At 38.7% G+C, this 18234-nt stretch overlaps 1 protein-coding gene across 4 annotated transcripts in view; it reads right to left on the bottom strand.

Annotated features, from left to right (window-relative positions):
* Positions 1-2987: 2987 nt before the first annotated feature.
* GPHN (gephyrin) overlaps positions 2988-18234 on the bottom strand; it is an 885721-nt gene continuing 870474 nt past the window's right edge. For all 4 annotated transcript variants that reach the window (XM_036769505.1, XM_036769507.1, XM_036769503.1 and 1 more), the window contains 3 exons: positions 17552-17655; positions 8894-8990; positions 2988-4003 (listed from right to left, as the gene is read on the bottom strand). In XM_036769505.1, coding sequence (XP_036625400.1) covers positions 3870-4003; positions 8894-8990; positions 17552-17655 — 335 coding nt within the window. In that variant the 3' untranslated portion in view covers positions 2988-3869. The remainder of the gene's footprint in view (positions 4004-8893; positions 8991-17551; positions 17656-18234) is intronic.

Below are 18234 nucleotides of genomic sequence, written 5' to 3'. Positions count from 1 at the left end.
ACACAGTAGGGGCTTAATCAATGTTTATTGGATTAAATTTTGATTAACAGGACTTAAAAGATAATTTTGATTAAGTAAATGCATGTAGTAAATGCATGCAAGAACTTTTTGCAATATCTTCCTGCAATAAACCTTTCTCCTTGTCATGTTTTTTTAAGGCAATCATGTTCTTTCTTGGTTCTTTTTCTTTCCTGGACTGCTTCTTCTAACTCTTTTGCTTATTTATCATCTGTATTCTACGCAGTCCCCTCTTTCCCCCACCTTGGGCATCCCAAGGCTCTTCCTGAGCCCTCTTTTCTCTCTATGTGCTTTCTTAGTGACCGAAGTGAGGCTGGTGACTTTGTACCTTTCTCACTCAAATCAAAGTCAATTGCAAGTCATGTCATCATCTTCCTTTCAGAATGAAGGACAAACCACAACTTGTGAGCAGTTCCAGTTGGGCAACTTCTCTCCTCTCCTCTCCCCTTTCTTCCCCTTGTCTAAGGGTGTTCTGCCCAAGGGGTTTCCTGGCTATATTTCTTTTTCAAAGACCAAGCCTTAAACCCAATTCACACTGGATCTCATGGATTGGACAATAATAGGTCCCTGCCCAAGCATCACTTAATGGTCATTTTTTTGGCCCTCCTGGTTCAGAGTGAAAGCAAATAATACCTGTTTCTGTTTTGGTTAGCAACCCTGACGGTCTTCTCCTCCCAGTTTGATTTTTTTTTTAAAGGGGCCATCTCTTGACTCACTTCTTAAAGAGACCTATTCACTGAACGCATCTCCAGTCTTCCTGATCAAGATCTGGCCCCTAAACCCAGATGTGACCTTGCACAGACCCTCCCTCACTCAAATCAAAGTCAATTGCAAGTCAGGTCACCATCTCCCTGAGGTCATGATCCTCTCTTCAAGAACAAAGGACAAACCACACAACCATGACTCTCAGTTTGCAAGTCCACTCCTTAGTAAATCTAGCCCAAGTTGAGATCTCAGCTCATCCTGCAACTGGCTGGCTAGAGAGATAGAACTGTATGTCCATGAGGCATCTCAAACTCATATCTAAAACAGAGCTCATTATCTTTTTAGCTTTCTTTGCAAACTCATCATTTTAAAAAAATTCTTAATTTTTGTCAAAAGCACCATCATCCTTCTAAGTCACCTAGGTTCAAAACCGCAGTCATCCCCAGTTCCTCACTTTCTTTCTTCTCACATCTGCAATCAGATAGCAAATCTTTGTAACATCTGTCACATCCATCTCCTTCTCTCCTAGCTCAGGCCCACACTGTCTCACCTGAAAAATTACACTAGCTTTTTCATTTTTCTCCTGGCCTTCAGCCTTCCTTTTCTCCATTCCATCCTAACACAGCTTCCAAGTTGATATGTAAAGCATGGGTATGACCATGTCACTTGCCTACTCAAGAAGTTTCTGGGGCTCCTTCCACACCTTGCCTCTAGATCAAACACAAATTCCTCTATTTGGTGTTTCAAGTCCTTCACTCTTGTTTACAATCCGCTTCCAACTCACTTTTCCAGATTTATTATTCCCTCTTGCCCATCCTATAGTCCAGTCAAGCTGGCCCCCTTCTTTCTTGCACACACCACTCCATCCTTACCCACCTTCATACCTTTGTACAGACCATCAATGCACACTCACCTCATTTCTGCCTCATGAACCTCTGGCTTCTTCCAAGTCCATCTTAAATGCTACTTCCTGCATGAGGCCTTTCCACAGGAAGCTTCTTGAGGGTAGAGTGACTGGCTTTTGTCTTTGTGTCATCATTTCCCAGCATATACATGCTTCTTGATTGATTTTAACCAGGTGATTAATAGCTCTATCTTATTCTACAACATGATTCATTTATGGTTATACATACTCTATCTAATTTGATAATTTTATTTGAATTATTATCATTTAGTACCCTCCTTATTTACTTCTTGTTTCTGTAATATCTTTCAGTAGACAGAGCGCTAGACTTGAAGTAGGGTTGCCCTGAATTCAAATTTGACCTCAGACAATTACTAGCTGTGTAACTCTAGATAAATCAATGAATCTGGGCCTCACTATCCTTAACTGTTAAGTGGGGATAATAATAGCACTTCATGGAATTGTGTGAGAATCCAATGACATAATATTTGAAAAAGTACTTAGTACATTGGCTGGCACATAGGCATTTTATAAATGTTTATTTCCATCTCTTTTCTTCTCTTTTTCCTCTTTGTAAAAACTCCCCTTGTTCTCTTCAACCCCTTAACTTTCACCTTTCAATAATTTTGACTTTTAAAAATGAACTCATTCAGCTTTTACTACTTAAAAATTTTTTAAATAAAATGTTCTGAAAGATTTTCTTTTCATATCTTCATTTCTAAATACATTCCTCCTTTTATTCAATAAGCCATCTGTGGTAACAAAGAATAAAAATGGTTCAGCAAAACCAACTAATATATACTTATCCTGCCGTCCCACCCCAAGACATTCACAAGGCATATGGTATTTACAATATCTATTTAATTCCTCATGGTCTATAGAAGCATATTTGCTGCTTTTATCCTAACACTATTAAAAATCCCCCAGATACTCACATGTGATTTTTTTCTTACTCCTTACATTCTTTTCTTCCAAAGAACTACAAATTTATGAATTTCAGTAAGTTTGTATTATCATTCTCTTTCAAGCTAATGAATTATAATATTTCTTTCCAGTTTCCTGCCTTTGCTAGATGTTGTAATTTCCTTAAACGAGGATCTAGTCACCCAGTCTTGGCCTGGAAACATCAAATCAATTAAACTTACTCTTCTCGCCTTTCTGGACAACTAAGCTTTCTTCTTCAAAGTGCTGCAACTACTGTGATGAAATAAGTCCAATTATTATATGACTCAAACATTTAGAAAGTGAAAGTTTCCTGTTAGTCCAACTTACCTGGCCAGCTTATCTTCTACCTTCCTTTCAGTCTTGAGACTGAGAGGCAAGACAGCCTTTTCTTTTTTAAATAATGAGGCTGACACAATGAAATTTTAAATAATGATCAAGGATTTTTTTATTCATTAAGTTTTAATATCATTACAGAAAATGTTATGGTACAGAATTGTTCAACGTTAGGTTCTTATTTCTCTTCTCATTTAATTTCCACATGAATGCTGGTAACGCTAATATCTGTACAAGATCAGTCTTTGATTCTTTATATTTTTTAGTTCTGTACATTTTTAAATGTATTGGTTAAAAAGGCTGTCAGCACTTAAGGAAGCAATTTTTTTTTGTTTGTTCAAATAAAAGTATCCAGTTACTGCCCAAGAGGACTGTGCCAGGTGGCTGCTGGGATGAAAAATCCCTCTGGACCCTGCTGCAAAGGGGGTGGCGCACCCCAAGGCAGAGCGAGATCCCCACACAGTCAGTCTTCTTTTGGCACTGTGCACATAAACACGAGATACAAGAGAAAGAACAAGCCAAAGCTCTCTGTGAAGTGGTTATGAAGCATACTAAGAAGGGAAATCCAAGTGTTTCCTAAGCTAGTATAAATAAGCAGACAGCCTTGTTTAAAGAGCATAAGTAGTTGTATTTTAAAGATGAGAAAAACACAAGTTGTGCAGGCACCTACTGCTGTCTACTAAAAGCTACCGCTATCAGATCTAGCATTGAACACACAAAGCAATTGCAAGAAAGGAAAAAGTTGCTTTGATATAATCAGAAGAAATTTCTTTGTTAAGATTTTATTTTTAGGTGTTTTTTTTAAAAGGTATTTATTTAAATTCATTTGAAATATAGGTCAAGGTGTTGACTATACTGATCAACTTTTATCCAAATCAGAAAAACTAGCTGTGCCGTTGCATATTACAGGATACAGTCAATGATATGTAGACATGCATCAAAGCTTTGTTCTCGCTGGTGACCATCATAGCCTTCCGATGACCATGACGTCCACCACTTCGCCCTTATGAAGTTCCACATACTGCTCAGTTTTTGGAGGTAGCATCAATAGTCCATTGGCACTGCGCATACTCATCAGACGACTACTCATCTGATTCCCTAAGAGAGAGAGTTGTTTATTAGCAGAAGACCCACTGAAAGTGTCTACTGCCTTCATAGCATTTTTTTTTCCAAAATGAAAACTTATGAACAAAAGTGCAAGGAATAAAGAAAAGAGAGGATTAGATTTCATGTGTAATGGAATTTTAGAGCTAGATGGGGCTGTACAGATTGCATAGGCTACCTCCCCATTAATAAAAATGAAAAAGAGCTAACATTTAAGGTGGCATTTTAAGGTTTATAAAACTCATTATCTCATTTGATCCTTACAATAATGAAGCTGGAAGGCAGGATTTGCAGTTGAGGAAATTGAGGCTCAGATTGGCTAAGTGACTTACCTATGGTAACACAGCCAGAGCCAAAGGTATGATTCAAACTCAGGTGTCACACGACTGGAGACTATTTTCATTGTGATTTGCTCAAGACACAAAGCTAGTTAGTTTTAATTTTCTGTCTCAAAATCTTGTCTCTCCAACTTCCTCACTCCTTGTACCTCATACCCTCTTCATGTAGGCTCTCCAACCCACCCCAGAGAAGGCGTTCTCATTCACTGCTTCTGGTCTTGTTCCACCTTAATGCTTCCCTAACTTCCTGTAATGCAGAGGAGCCACCACCTGATGCAAAAACCTTTCTCCTGTTACTTTTCCCAGAACCATCATCCCTATCTAGCTTGGCATTATCCTACCCTGGTTCCTGTGCTCTTCTGCCTTCTTTTTCCACTGTACCTTCTGGACCCCTAGGTCTCTATTAACCAACTCCCCTTTATCTAATAACCGTTCAGTTTCCTGGTGCTTACAAAAAACTGGGTTTCTTCAAGAGACGTTTCCTGCTACTCTCCAACCCCCTCATCACCAATAGTAGCAACAGCAGCACGAACAACAAAGAAACAACAATCATAACTCAAAAACGGGGCCAGGAAGAAGGCTTGAGATAGTCTGTGCTGTCCTCTGCTACTTCTGGAATGCTACCGTGAAGTCTGCAACTTTTCTGCCTTTAAGGTTCACTCCTTCCATCTATATCACTGGGTCCAGATTATTCTAGCTGTAATCTAATGGCCTTGAGGTCACTCTTCTACCTTCATCAAGGAGCTCAGTCAGTAGTTGGCTTGTAGTTTTCTTCTCCATCCCAACCTCTGCCCTCATACTTAGGAACTATGATATTCTCTTGAACACTTTAGCCTCTCAGGTCTGCAACGTCCTCAACTTCCATGGCCTATGCACCACTTCTCCTTCATAGTCTTGTCCCTATAGTGGAGTAGTTCAATTATACATCATCCACCACTCTTGAATCCTCTGTCTTACCACCAATCACACGCTGCCCATCTCAAACTGTGAGCCAATCCCACTATTCACCTTCTCTCCTCTTAATACCAATCTGCTGAAAGCTACTGAAGGAAGCCATTCAACTGTGATCAAAGGGTACAGAGTTGCTCCAAACTCTCTTCTCAAACCCTGCATACCCCTCTCTTAGAAGACCTTGCCTTCTAATTGACTGAGAAAATGGAAGCCATTTATATATATTCTTCATTTCCCCTGTTCTATACCTTAAAACTCTATACATCTTTATCTGACAGCTCCTTGTTTCCCATGCAATTTCTTATCTGGGCCAACCATTCTACTTATGCACCTTTGATTCCTTCTCTGCCTTTTCCCTCTGAGAGCTTGCACCTTTGATCATTATTTCTCTCCCCTTCATCTTCAGTCTTGCCCAATATTAGGGCTCTCTTACCCTCCCAAATGGCAGGTCTTTCCCTTCCCCCTCAAAGTTCTTCGCTAACCTGGGCCTCTCTTTCACTGCTAACAAGACTTAGTGACTAATAAAGTCATCTGTAATCACTGATTCCACCTTACTATCCATTCACTTCTGATCTTTTTGCAAATGCACTCCCTCAATCTGAACTACTACTATACATTCTATTTATCTTTTCTACAAAGAAGATTCCAAATCAATATACCCAGCTATGTCCAAAATAGAGCTGATTATCTTCCTCCCTAAGTCCAACTTCCTCTGAACGTCCTACTCTATTGAAATCTCTCTTAAAGGTCTTCAAAGATTTTAATTGCAAAGTTTGATGGAATTCTCTTAGGTCTTGTCCTCCTTGGTCTCTCTGATGCTTTAGAGACTGATGACCACTCACACCTTTGGGACATTCTCTCCTTCCCTGGTTTCCGTTACTTTTTTTCTGCTTCTCCTACCTGTGTGATGGTTTGTTTTTAGTCTTCTTTGCTCATCATCATACCTCTCCTGCCTCCTAATTTGTAGGTGTCCCCCATATCTCTGTTTTAGGTTTCCTTTGCTTCTTAGCTACACTCTCTTCTATGATGATGTCACTGACTACCAAAGAGTTCACTCATCATTTCTACACAGGTAACTCTTAAATCTATGAATTCATCCCCAATCTCTCTCCTAAAAAACCAGATGTCTGTTGGATATCTCCACTTTGCTGTGCTATCAACACCTCAAACTCAACATATCCCAAATAAAACTAATGATCTTATTCTGTAAACATTCCTCTTCTTCAGAGTGGTTATGTAACCCTGTTGTCATCCTTGGCTCTTCCCTCTCCTCCCTCCCTTCACTCTCACCCCTACATCCAATAAGCTGTCAAGTCTTGTTGACTTTAATCTCTACATTTCCTGCTTCCTTTTCACTCTACCTAGGCCACCAACGTCCTGATTCAGTTTATCACCTCTTGCCTAGCTTCTAGTCTTCTAATTGGTCTTTTGCCTCACTATACCATCATAAGTACTAAAACAGTCATCTTAAGGTATAGATCTGCTGTCATTCCCTGAACAACAACAACAAAAAAAACTTTGGCTCCCTATTGCTTCTCTCATGAGTCTCTTTTATATTGCTGAGAATAGCTAAGCCATTTACAATTGATCATCATATCATATTGCTGTTACTACGTACAATATTCTCCCGGTTCTGCTCATTTCACTCTGCATCAGTTCATGCAAGTTCTCCCTACTGCTTCTAAATTAAAATGCAGACACCTCAGCTTGGAAAGATTTAAACATCCTTCACAGTCACACTTCAAACTATCCTTCCACCTTTATTTCATGTTACTTTCTCCTTTACACGCCCTATTTTCTAGCCAAATGGGAGTAATTGCTGTTCTCTGAACCTGACATCCCATCTCCTGCATATCAAGAAGCTTTCCCACACACTGAGAATGCAAACCCTCCTCATTTTTGCATTTCAAAATCTTCCTTTTTCCTTCCAAGCTCAGCTCAGGTGGCCCCTATGAAGCCTTCTCTGATCCTACTGGCGCTGTCTACTGAACTTATCACCTCACATCTGCTTATCCATACATGTTATTTCTCCAGCACCTGGCATGGAGAGCAGCCTGGGCAAAAGACACAGTGACAAAAAATGGAGTCATGTGAGGCAAAACAAGGAAGTCATTTTGGCTGAATTGCAAGGTAGGTGAAGGGGAGTAACATACATAGGGAAAGGCTGTAAAGGTAGTTTAGAATCAGATTAGGAAGGGCTTTAAATGACAAAGGAGTTCGTATTTGATCCTAGACTCATGGAGGAGTCACCGAAGCTTCTTGAGCAGGAGAGTGACATGGTCATACCTGTATTTTCATAGCTAAATTTTACTTTTTGCAGGCCATCTTTTGTTTTTGTGACTTGGGAATTATTGTTGTTGAAGGAATACAAAATCAAATTGAATAAGCTTTTTTTTTTTTTTTGCAGGGGAAGGGCAGGGCAGTTGGGGTTAAGTGACTTGCTCAAGGTCACACAGCTAGTAAGTGTGTCAAGTGTCTGAGACTGGATTTGAACTCAGGTCCTCCTGACTTCAGGGCCGGTGATCTACTCACTGCACCACCTAGCTGCCCCCCAATAAGCTTTTATAGCTTCAACAGGCATTTCACAAAATGCCACAAATACTCAGGCTACCCACCTGATATGACAGAAAAGGGGAATTTGTAAAGTCTTTTTCCAGACTCTGTGTTTGTAATATGACAGGATAATTTCCTCCCTGAGATGATATGTAGCTTTTGCACCTAGATTAGAAATAGTACATACATGACCAGGAATTTTAGAGTCAGGGAGTTGGAATGGAGGACACTTATGTAACAGAAAATTGCCACGTGGCTTCAGAAACCAGAAGTGGCTTTATCTATATGATAACAAAGACATGTATGCTCCCATTTCCAGACTTTACACTTGCTTTTAATTTCTTAAGATTTTTTTTCAGATTTTGCTTAAAAGGCATTTATGTAAATTCATTTGTGTCTATCATAACAGTTGAGGATGTTGTCTCTACTGATCAACATTTTAAAATCTAAACCAAAAAACTAGCAAGAGTAGAGCTGTCCAGAGGAACAGGAATGATTCCATCACACTTCTTCATAGGACAAATGACTATCACTCATTGTTATCAACATTTCAGTTGAGGACTCGAGATAGAATGACTGGTGGAGATAGTCATTTTAACATGGTGGGTAGAGTGAGGCTGCTGCACAAGACCCTGTTATACCCTCAACTGGACCTGGACCATCCCTTTCAGGGAATGTCCTAGGTCACTTCACCCCACTTCACCTAGGCCTTCTCCATTTTGGGCCCTACCTCTTCCTCCCTCTACCATATGCCCCTAATTAATTCATAAAAAGTGTTTTACAATTCCACATTCACAATTCATGATAAATGAAATAAAATAAATAAAATGAAATAAACAAAATGAAACAATCTACGTTTTAATTTTTTACTCTTGCCTGTTATAATGTCAGAATGTCCACATCTGCAAAAATAATTTAATTTAGTAGAATTTTCAAAAGGAAAATGTCCAATAATCCAAATAGTCAGGTCAATATAAAGTGGTAAGTAATAATACACACAGAACAGGCACATAAGGCATTCTTGAACACAGGTGTGACTAACCTGTACTCTGAGCCCAAGGCAGTGGTTCTTGGTGATGCCAAGTCAGTATACACCGATGGTATTCTGGGCGAGGATCCAATTTCACATCACATGATAACTGCAGAAACAAAGGGTAAAGAAAACAAACCTGTTGTTTTTCTCTCATTGGTAGTGATTGGTTCAAACCACATTACCAGATGATATTTTCTCATGATTGGTTCGGGGGTGTTACTAAGGGTGTGGAGGGGTGGGCATGACAAGTGGTATGGGTCCAGTGCTATTTTCACTATCACTACCCCTACTATGGCAGGGGAAGATTGGGGCCTTTGGTGGAATGATGAGGAAAGAAAGACTGGAAGATTTTATGCCTGATGGGAGAAAGAGGGCAAGATGAAAGGAGAAGGGCTTCCTGAATTACAGTTGATTGGTTGAACATCTAGCAAAAATCAGATAGAATCAAAGCAGCTTGTGAAGTAGTGAATAAATACTCTCCAAAAATTTGAATGTATATTAACAGGAAAACAAACAAACAAACCCCCAGCATGAAGACATTGTATATTTTCCCTTTTTTCTTTAGAGTTTCTCATTGGTGCTCTAATACTAAGAAAATATCTATATCTATCTATCAACACTCACATACATATGCACATATATGTATATGTCTATTGATATAGATATTCCCACATAAACATACATATACATGTAAAGTAAGATTCATCATTATAGCTGATAAATATAATTTTTCCTAAGGGTTATAACAATCTGGATTAACCAGAACGTTGACATTATAAAAGAATTCTTCTGGGTGACTCCTTTTCATGGAATGGAAAAGGACAAAGAAATCCTTTGATTACCAACAGTACACCCACATTATATATCACTGACTGACTAATTAGGCTTTGAGCCAATCAGATTTAAATTCTACTCCTTTTATGTTTGGCTTTTAATTCACCCTCCATGATAAATCTGATAAGCTAAAGAAACAACAGGTACAAGAAACAAGGTAGCAGGTGCCTAAAGGGTATTATATAAATTGAATAACACACAATTATCCACCACAGCTCATCGAAGTTAAATTAAGTTCAACGTCAGAATAAATAAAGCTTGCTCCAGTATGTGGGAAGTGGTATTTCCCTTAAACAAACTCTTACTTTTTAAGTAGTCTTAAGTCTACTGAAAGCAGAGATCATAATTATATAAAATATTGGCAGAATGGAAATCTGATTACTTTAGGAACCCCCATTCGTACTGTGCCTTTAGAAACATCATTCCTCCCTTTTTTAATCCAAGCTTTTCATCTCCTTCAGAACCTGGCTTGAAATTTATTTCTTCCAAGAAATCTGGTCTGACTAAATCTCACCCATTTGATTACTCCTTTGCTCTTTGCTGCTCATGAGACTCAGTTTGTACTATTTTTTTCACATGTATTGAGGGCTTGTCTTCTCTGTCTAATATTGTATGAGCCTAATGTAATTAAGTTGTTTCATGTTATAATCATATTGATATCTTCTTTGGGGTAGAGATCCTTGATTTCTTTTTCCTATCCTTCAGAATACTCTGTTGGTAGTCAGGAGACATGGGTTCTATTTCCAGGTCTGCCACATGCTGTATGAACTTGGGCAAATTACTTAGCCTTTGTATGCCTCAATTTCCTTACGTACAAAACGAGGGTAGGGTAGAAAATCTCTAAGGTCTCCCCTTCAAGCTTTATTTTAAAGCCTAGGTTGACAGTCAAAGAAAACAAAGTCATCTTCTATGAAGTAAAAAATTAAAACCCAATTATATAAACAATATTGCAACTATATGGTACTTTTCTTGCTAAGAGCTAAAAATCTATAGTTTTTAAGATATGTGAATGTAATTATGAAGGCAAAAATACATTGCACTTTTTTAGAAAAAAATTATTGATAAAAATTCAGAGTGATCAAAAAACTCCTTAGCCACTTTCAAAAAGCAGGTATCAGCATTCTCTCCTGCCAGGAAGTGTTTATGGGATCATTCTTTTACTTCTACATGGCTCCACCCAGTCCCTAGGAAAGCGTTTAGTTGAATCTGAGAACTAACCAGGACGATCTCACCTTGGTCTCATGTGGAGGGATTCGTTTTAAGCCTAAATCCAGACTGGCTCCTGAGCCCCTTGGGCGGAGAAGATAAAAGCACTCTAAAATGCTGCCTGCCAGGGCCCTGAAACCAATCTGCATCAGCCCAGCAGCAAACAATTATTAAGTGCCAAGCACTGTTCTTGGAAAACAGACAAAAGGAAAGCATCCCTTTAAGCGTATGTGCTCCAGGGAAAGAGAACATATACACAAATAAGCAAATACAAAATTGGTCCGCGGCATCTGAGAACAAATTACACAGATTTTAAAAGCCTCATAGGGCTCTTAAGGTTATCCCTGCCTACCATCCCTCTTAAAGAACAAAAACTAAATAAAATATACACATTAAACAGAGCAGTAAGCTCTTGCCTCGTCTTTGGCACAGGTCTGCTTATTTGGTAGTATACTTAACATAGGAAAATGCTGAAATACTCATGAAGAGGCAGATAGTTCTAGTGGCATCTCTTTTTCCAACAATTCATAAAAGTATAACCACATGTTAAACAGATCAGCTGTGAAAGGCTACAACAATATTTTTTATTCATAAACCTAACAGCAAAAAGCCCTTGAAAATCCTTATTTCAATTTTTCTTTCCTAATTTTTCACTAATTCATTTAAAAAATCTGGTGTCTGACTTGAATGTCTTGTTCTTTCAGCCTCACATGTGATTGCACTTTTTGCATGTACAGATTTTGAATTGTTACCTGGTCTTTTGAAATGCTCTGTGTATACACAATGACTACATTTATAAACATGAACACTAAAATGAAACCAAATTCTGAGTAGCTATAATGACTAATCTTGGAGGGGGTAGGGCGGGGTGGTAGTAGAATACAGGTGTGGAATATTGTATAAACTCTCAGATGAGATCATAGGTTATGGATGGAGAACTCACACCTTTTTAGTCCAACTGCCTCATTGTCAGAGGAAACAGTGACTTTCCCAAGGTTAGGTGCTCAGGCTCCATACTCAGCATTCTTTCAGAGGGGTACAATGGAAAGTACACTGGCTCTGCTGTCAGAGGACAAGGGTTTAAATCCTGCCGCTGTCACTACCTGTGTGACCTTGGGCAAGTCACGTGACCTTTCAGGTCTCAGTTTCCCCATGGCCTCTTAAGTTCCCTTCCAGCTCATCCTTTCCACTGTCTCATGCTATTAAACTATTTTTCTCTGTCAGGGGGGTTTGGGGAATATTACATCTGGAAGTTGCTGTGATATAAAGACAAAGGGCATTAACACAACTAATTGTAAAATAAAAAATGCAAAATGCTCTCAAACTATTATTATCAGCTAAGTTCATGAACCATTAGTACTTTGAGCAGAAAAAAATATTAAATCTAACAGCATTTTTTTTATTAATGAACCGTAAACATAGGGTGGATGTTTTAGTAAAATGTATATACACTTTACTAATCATTATATTTGTCTATAATAAAAATCATGATTATTATAGCATGTAGCTTAAGGAAGCAACTGTTCTCTCAGTTTTTTTGCATTTCTGTGAATGATATAAAGAAATGTAACATATTGATTATGTTTTATCACAGTGTGACATTTCTGGTGAAAAAACAGCGCGAGCTAATTCGGTGAGATGTTTTTAACTCCATCAGTATGGATTGCTTTTGTTCACACAGTATTTTTTTGAAGTAGCCTATAAGTAAAAGTCTAGGAGCAGCTAGATGGCGAAGTGGTTAGAACACTGGGCCTGGAGTCAGGAAGACCTGAGTTCAAATCTCACCTCAGATGTTTATTAGCAGCATGACCCTGGGTAAGTCACTTAATGGCTATCTGCCTCAGTTTCCTCATCTATAAAATGAGGATAATAATAGAATTTACATCTCAGGTTGTTGTGAAGATCAAATGAGATAATAGTTGTAAAGTGTTTAGCACGGTTATTAGCTATTATTATTAAGCACATAAAGTGAGAATAAGAAAGGGGATACTCTTTATCTATTTTCCAGGTAGATAGTGATCCAGTGTGATCCAGGTTTCCATCATAGGACCACTGTGCTACAGTACACTTCTCTTTGGAATAGAAAAATCTGGGTTTGAATCCTGGATTTGTTTCTGTATGACTCTGGGAAGGTTACTTCTATGCTCTGGGCCTCTCAAAGCATGGATTAAAAATGGTGGGGTGGACTAGATGACTTCAAAGGAAGGTCCTTTCCAATTTAGAATAGAATGATCCTTCTATTATCCACATATAAAAGCCTGCTCAGGCTTGGCAGATCATGATCTCAAGAGATTTCCTGTTCTACTTTTTATGGTGTTTCCAATAAATCCTGCAACAGTGATAACACAGACTTTATTGGTCTTCCAACAGTAGCCCCTTGTGAAGCACTTGTCTCAAACTTATAAGGAAACCTTGAAACACTTACACATGTTGGCAATTCTACTTGAAATGTTTTTATTCTTCAGGGACATTAACATTTTCTAAATACACCTTAGCCTTCCCTTATTCCACCTGACTCAATGGCATGTCTGCCTTTCAAAATTCCACCCTTTAAAAAAATACCCGATATTGCATTTAATAGAATTATTTGGCAAATTACTGCCTAGTAACTAGTAGGCCCTCAGTAAAGGCTGACTGGAACACAATAGCATAACATTACATTAATAATTCTGAGTTTGTGTGTAAGTTCAAGGCTCAGACTGTACATACTTTTATGCTTACATCAGTTACAAAGTTTCTGTTCAATGTTTACAGCGTGCAGAGCTCTCTTACTCTGGAAGAATAATAAGGAAAGAGATTCCAGTAGGGAGTGGCAATCCCGATTCCTTTCTACAATGAAAACTTACCTTTCCAGGCTTGCACATTGCTTCCCTTTGGGGACTCCTTACTGTCCCTTACTTACGACACTCCTCTCTCGCTATGCCTTGCACAGGTTAGCTATCCCTGGGTAGAGTACACTCCCTCCTCATCTCTGCCTCATAGAATCCCTGGTTTCCTTCAAAGCTCAGCTTAAGCACCAACTCCTCTGGGAGGCCTTTCCTGTTTTCTTCCTCTCCTTATCTTGTTTTCATTCTGTATACATACAGCCTGGCACCACAGGCACAGTGGATAGAAAGCTGGCCTCAGAGCTAGGCAGACCGGGGGTCAAGGCTCACCTCTGATACCTACTGGCTGTCTGACCTTACATAAGACCATCTTCAGCTGTAGGCAACTCTCTTAAGATCAAAATTGCAAGAAGGTTGCTGACATGCATTGGTAGAAGGCACTTCCTCATTTGGAAGTTCCTATATTAATGAAACTATAGGTCCAGTCACTATCCAGTACCTATCTCTAACCTGTATCTTGTATAAACTTAAAATTAAAAAGTTGTCTCTCTCTAAAGAATGAATGTAATAAGGTCCTTGAGGAAGGGGGAAAATGCTTCTTCAATTCTAGCCATAAGATTATTAAGTGAAATAAACAGGCAAAGCAAATGCTCCATGTCGGCATCCTGTTAAACACTGCAGCATGGAATGGTAGCCCTTCCACTGAAACCTGGTCTGGACGATGAAAAAATGCAGTTCATCATATACCCCTGTGGCTGAAGCAGAGAATACAATGGACACAATGCACAGCTTTTCCACAAAGCAGGTCAGGGTGAGCCAAGAAAGGCCAAATTACCGAGGTCAGCGTTCCACTAGCTTTTGTCAATTGCTGGCCTCCTTGCTCATTTAGAAAGCTGAAATTGTAGGATTCAGCCTTTTTAAAGCAAAGTGAAATGACTGGACTCTGAGGATGTGATTGTGTGTCAGGTGATTGTAGTGGTTAAAAATGCTTATTAACCTAAGTTAGGGATGGTATTTAAGATGCAAATGTCCACGCTGATGAGGTTTGCTGGCAGACAGTGATATAGCTCTGTGGGAGATAGGAATTTGATGGATTCTTGGACCAAGTTTTGCATTCCCATTAGCTGACAGGAAATTGGAAGCATTATGGAAACAACGTAAAGAACATCAGTCTGATTTAAGGAGCTCATCCAAGCAGCTTTGTCTAATGGAAAGCAGCTACAAATGTCAGTCTTAAAAAGGAGAGACTGTAAGTATTAACATAAGCAAAGCACAAAAAGATTCTTTGGGCTTTGCCTAGTGCCAGAAAGTTCTGATTAGTATTCTCTTGTCACTAACAGGGGTTTTCTTGTTTCCTAAATTCAGTATGATGTCTAAACAATGAATAAGGTGAATATCTTCTAGTTTGGTCAGAGTGTGTTCTGCTTTTTGTTAAAGTTTATCTGTTTATTTATTTGGTGACTGATCTCAAACTGAAAAAAAAAAAAGGTACAGTAAAAAAAAGTCTAATTAGCTTTCCTGAACTGCTTGTTGCACTTCCATTCCACATGTGGAAATGTTGAAATGTACTGACACAGTAAGCATCAAATATACTATTTCTAATAAAATCAAATTAAGGGATGAGAGAGGAACATACTGAGAGAGGGAGACAGGGAGAGATAGAATGGGGTGGATTATCTCACATAAAGGTGGCAAGAGGAAGCAGTTCTGGGGGAGGAGGGGAGAGGGCAGGTGAGGGGGGAATGAGTGAATCTTGCTCTCATCAGATCTGGCCTGAGGAGGGAATACCATACATACCCAATTGGGTATCTTACCCCACAGGAAAGAAGAGGGAAGAAGATAAAAAAAGGGGGGGATGATGGAGGGGAGGGCAGATGGGAGTGGAGGTAATCAAAAACAAACACTTTCAAAAGGGGACAGGGTCAAGGGAGAAAATTCAATAAAGGAGGATGGGTTGGGAAGGAGCAAAATATAGTTAGTCTTTCACAACATGAGTATTGTGGAAGGGTTATACATAATGATACATGTGTGGCCTATGTTGAATTGCTTGACTTCTTGGGGAGGGTGGGTTGGAAGGGAGGAGGGGGGAGAATTTGGAACTCAAAGTTTTTAAAAACAAAAAAAAAAAGTTTTTTGCATGCAACTAGAAAATAAGATACACAGGCAATGGGGAGTAGAAATTTAGCTTGCCCTACAAAAAAGGAAGGGAAAAGGGGATGGGAGGGGAGTGGGGTGACAGAAGGGAGGGCTGACTGGGGAACAGGGCAACCAGAATATACGCCATCTTGGAGTGGGTAGGGGGAGGGTAGAAATGGGGAGAAAATTTGTAATTCAAACTCTTGTGAAAACCAATGCTGAAAACTAAATATGTTAAATAAATAAATTAAATTTTAAAAAAAAGTATACTATTTCTAAAGCCTAAAATTTCTTATATTTTATATTGTTAGTCTTGGATAAAATATTTTATGGAACACCAAGCAATTCTTCTTCTTCTTTCATGTTGTATAAAGTTCAGATGTTTATAAAGTATTTGGCTATACTGGAGGCAGAGACACGGCAGCTAGCCTGAGATAACCCCTGGGTCCCAGTATCCTCCAATACTTCAATTCTTTTTATTTGAAGAAGAGGAGATAACAAAGACATGGAAAAAATTTCAGACTTTAACACCACCAAGAAAAAAAGTGGCAGAAAGAATGTCAATAATTTCAGTATCATATGCCTGCTTCTCCATCTATGTAACGCTTATGACCACTGTCTACATATGTATCAAGGTCATCCTTGTTATGAGAAGGGAACAGGCAGACTTTTCCATTAATGCTGTTCTACAGCAGAGGTGTTAAACATACTCCCAAGTACAGCTAAAGCAAATTAAAATGTAATTTGGAAATATTTGACAAAAAATTCAACAGAACATAGAGTTAATATGTGCATTAGGGAAGGATTTCTCCAGCAGAGGCTGGATAACCACTAGTCCAGAATATTTTAGAGAGGGCTCTAAGATATGAGTTGGATTAGGTACCTTCAAGTTTCTTTCCATGTCTGACATTCTGTTGCCGTATCTGTCTTTGGTCTTATAGTTTGTCCATTTCAAAAAAGATTTTCATTACAGAGTAAGAAAAATGTATGGACATAATCATATTTTGTTCACTTTCCTTTGGTGATTGAAGGAAAGAGGAAATTAAACTTATTCCAAGTAACTTTAGTGTCATTTCTCTATGTTAGTGTTCATTCTTTAAAATCACTTACGGTCACCTTTCCTTATCTGTCCTTAGTCTTTTCTTATAAATCTTTTCTTATATGTTGTTTGGTAGCTTGTTGACAGCAGAGACAATGACTTATTCATCTCTGTAACCCCAGCATCTTGCAGCATGTGTTAACCATAGTAGAATCACTGAAATAAGTCTAGGGTAGGTGGGAGAGCATACATCTATGGCTACATACCAGGGAAGGAGGTTTGATACAAATCCTGTTACAGCTTGTGGTCAGGTACTGCCTGCCATGACCTGGACATTTTTCTTGGTTGTATAGTATGCTCCCTTAACATCCATTCTTAATTTTTAATTCTCAGAGGTTCTTAGTTGGCTTTCAATTATGTGAAGAGTATTTTTTCCTGGACCCAAGGATGACTTCAGAAGAGAATATGGAAGGAGAGAAGAGGAGACTTGCTTTTTCCAAATTTACTTTTTTTTTTGGCTTGTTTGTAAAAACTTAATGCTCCAGGTAATTATAGTCAGTTGAAAAAGTGGATCCTTGGAGTGTAGAGGGTTTTTTTTGTTTGTTTGCTACAACTAGAAAACATTACCCTGGCTTTGATAATTGTTGGTCGAGGATCCAGGATTCCCTGCATCTTCCTTAGTGCTGGGACAACAAAGAGATTGCAGGTGACCACAGCTGACACAGGATTTCCTGAAAAATAAAACCGGTCAGTCATTCATAGTATAAACAAAGAAATGTTTCCTAATTAATGTCCTTATTGCTAGATTTTCAATTAATTTTGTGTACACAAAACCTCCTTCTGTGGCTGTTTTCAGATAAGAGCTTTGAAAACTGTAAGGTGTTTCAGTTTAACTGTGGTTACATAAAAAAGTGACTGATCTTTAGCCATTCCTACTTCTGAGGCATCTCAAATTAAAAAGGATCCAAATATAAAAGTGATTAAATAAAATGCTATGCCATATATAGCAACTCTTTGGGCCTACCAATAAATGGCAGGCTATTCTAAGATGAAGCTTGTCAGCTGTTTTGAATGCGCATTGGACTTCTTCAATACTTTGATGTTATGTGTGACCTGAACTCATGTAGGATATCCCTTCCACTGGTGCAGAATGCATCACATTTCTGCCTTTTCCTTATGCATAGTTTTGGTCTATGGTGGATCCATTCCAACATGTTGGATTCTTTCCTTTGAGACTTCATACATTTTGTAGGTACCAGTCTATGACCAGTCAACTTCCTTTTCTAATCATCTGTTTCCTTGATTACATA

The sequence above is a fragment of the Trichosurus vulpecula genome, chromosome 8, assembly GCF_011100635.1.
Source record: "Trichosurus vulpecula isolate mTriVul1 chromosome 8, mTriVul1.pri, whole genome shotgun sequence".
Lineage (NCBI taxonomy): Eukaryota > Metazoa > Chordata > Mammalia > Diprotodontia > Phalangeridae > Trichosurus > Trichosurus vulpecula.
This window is presented reverse-complemented; position numbering and strand designations above follow the sequence as displayed.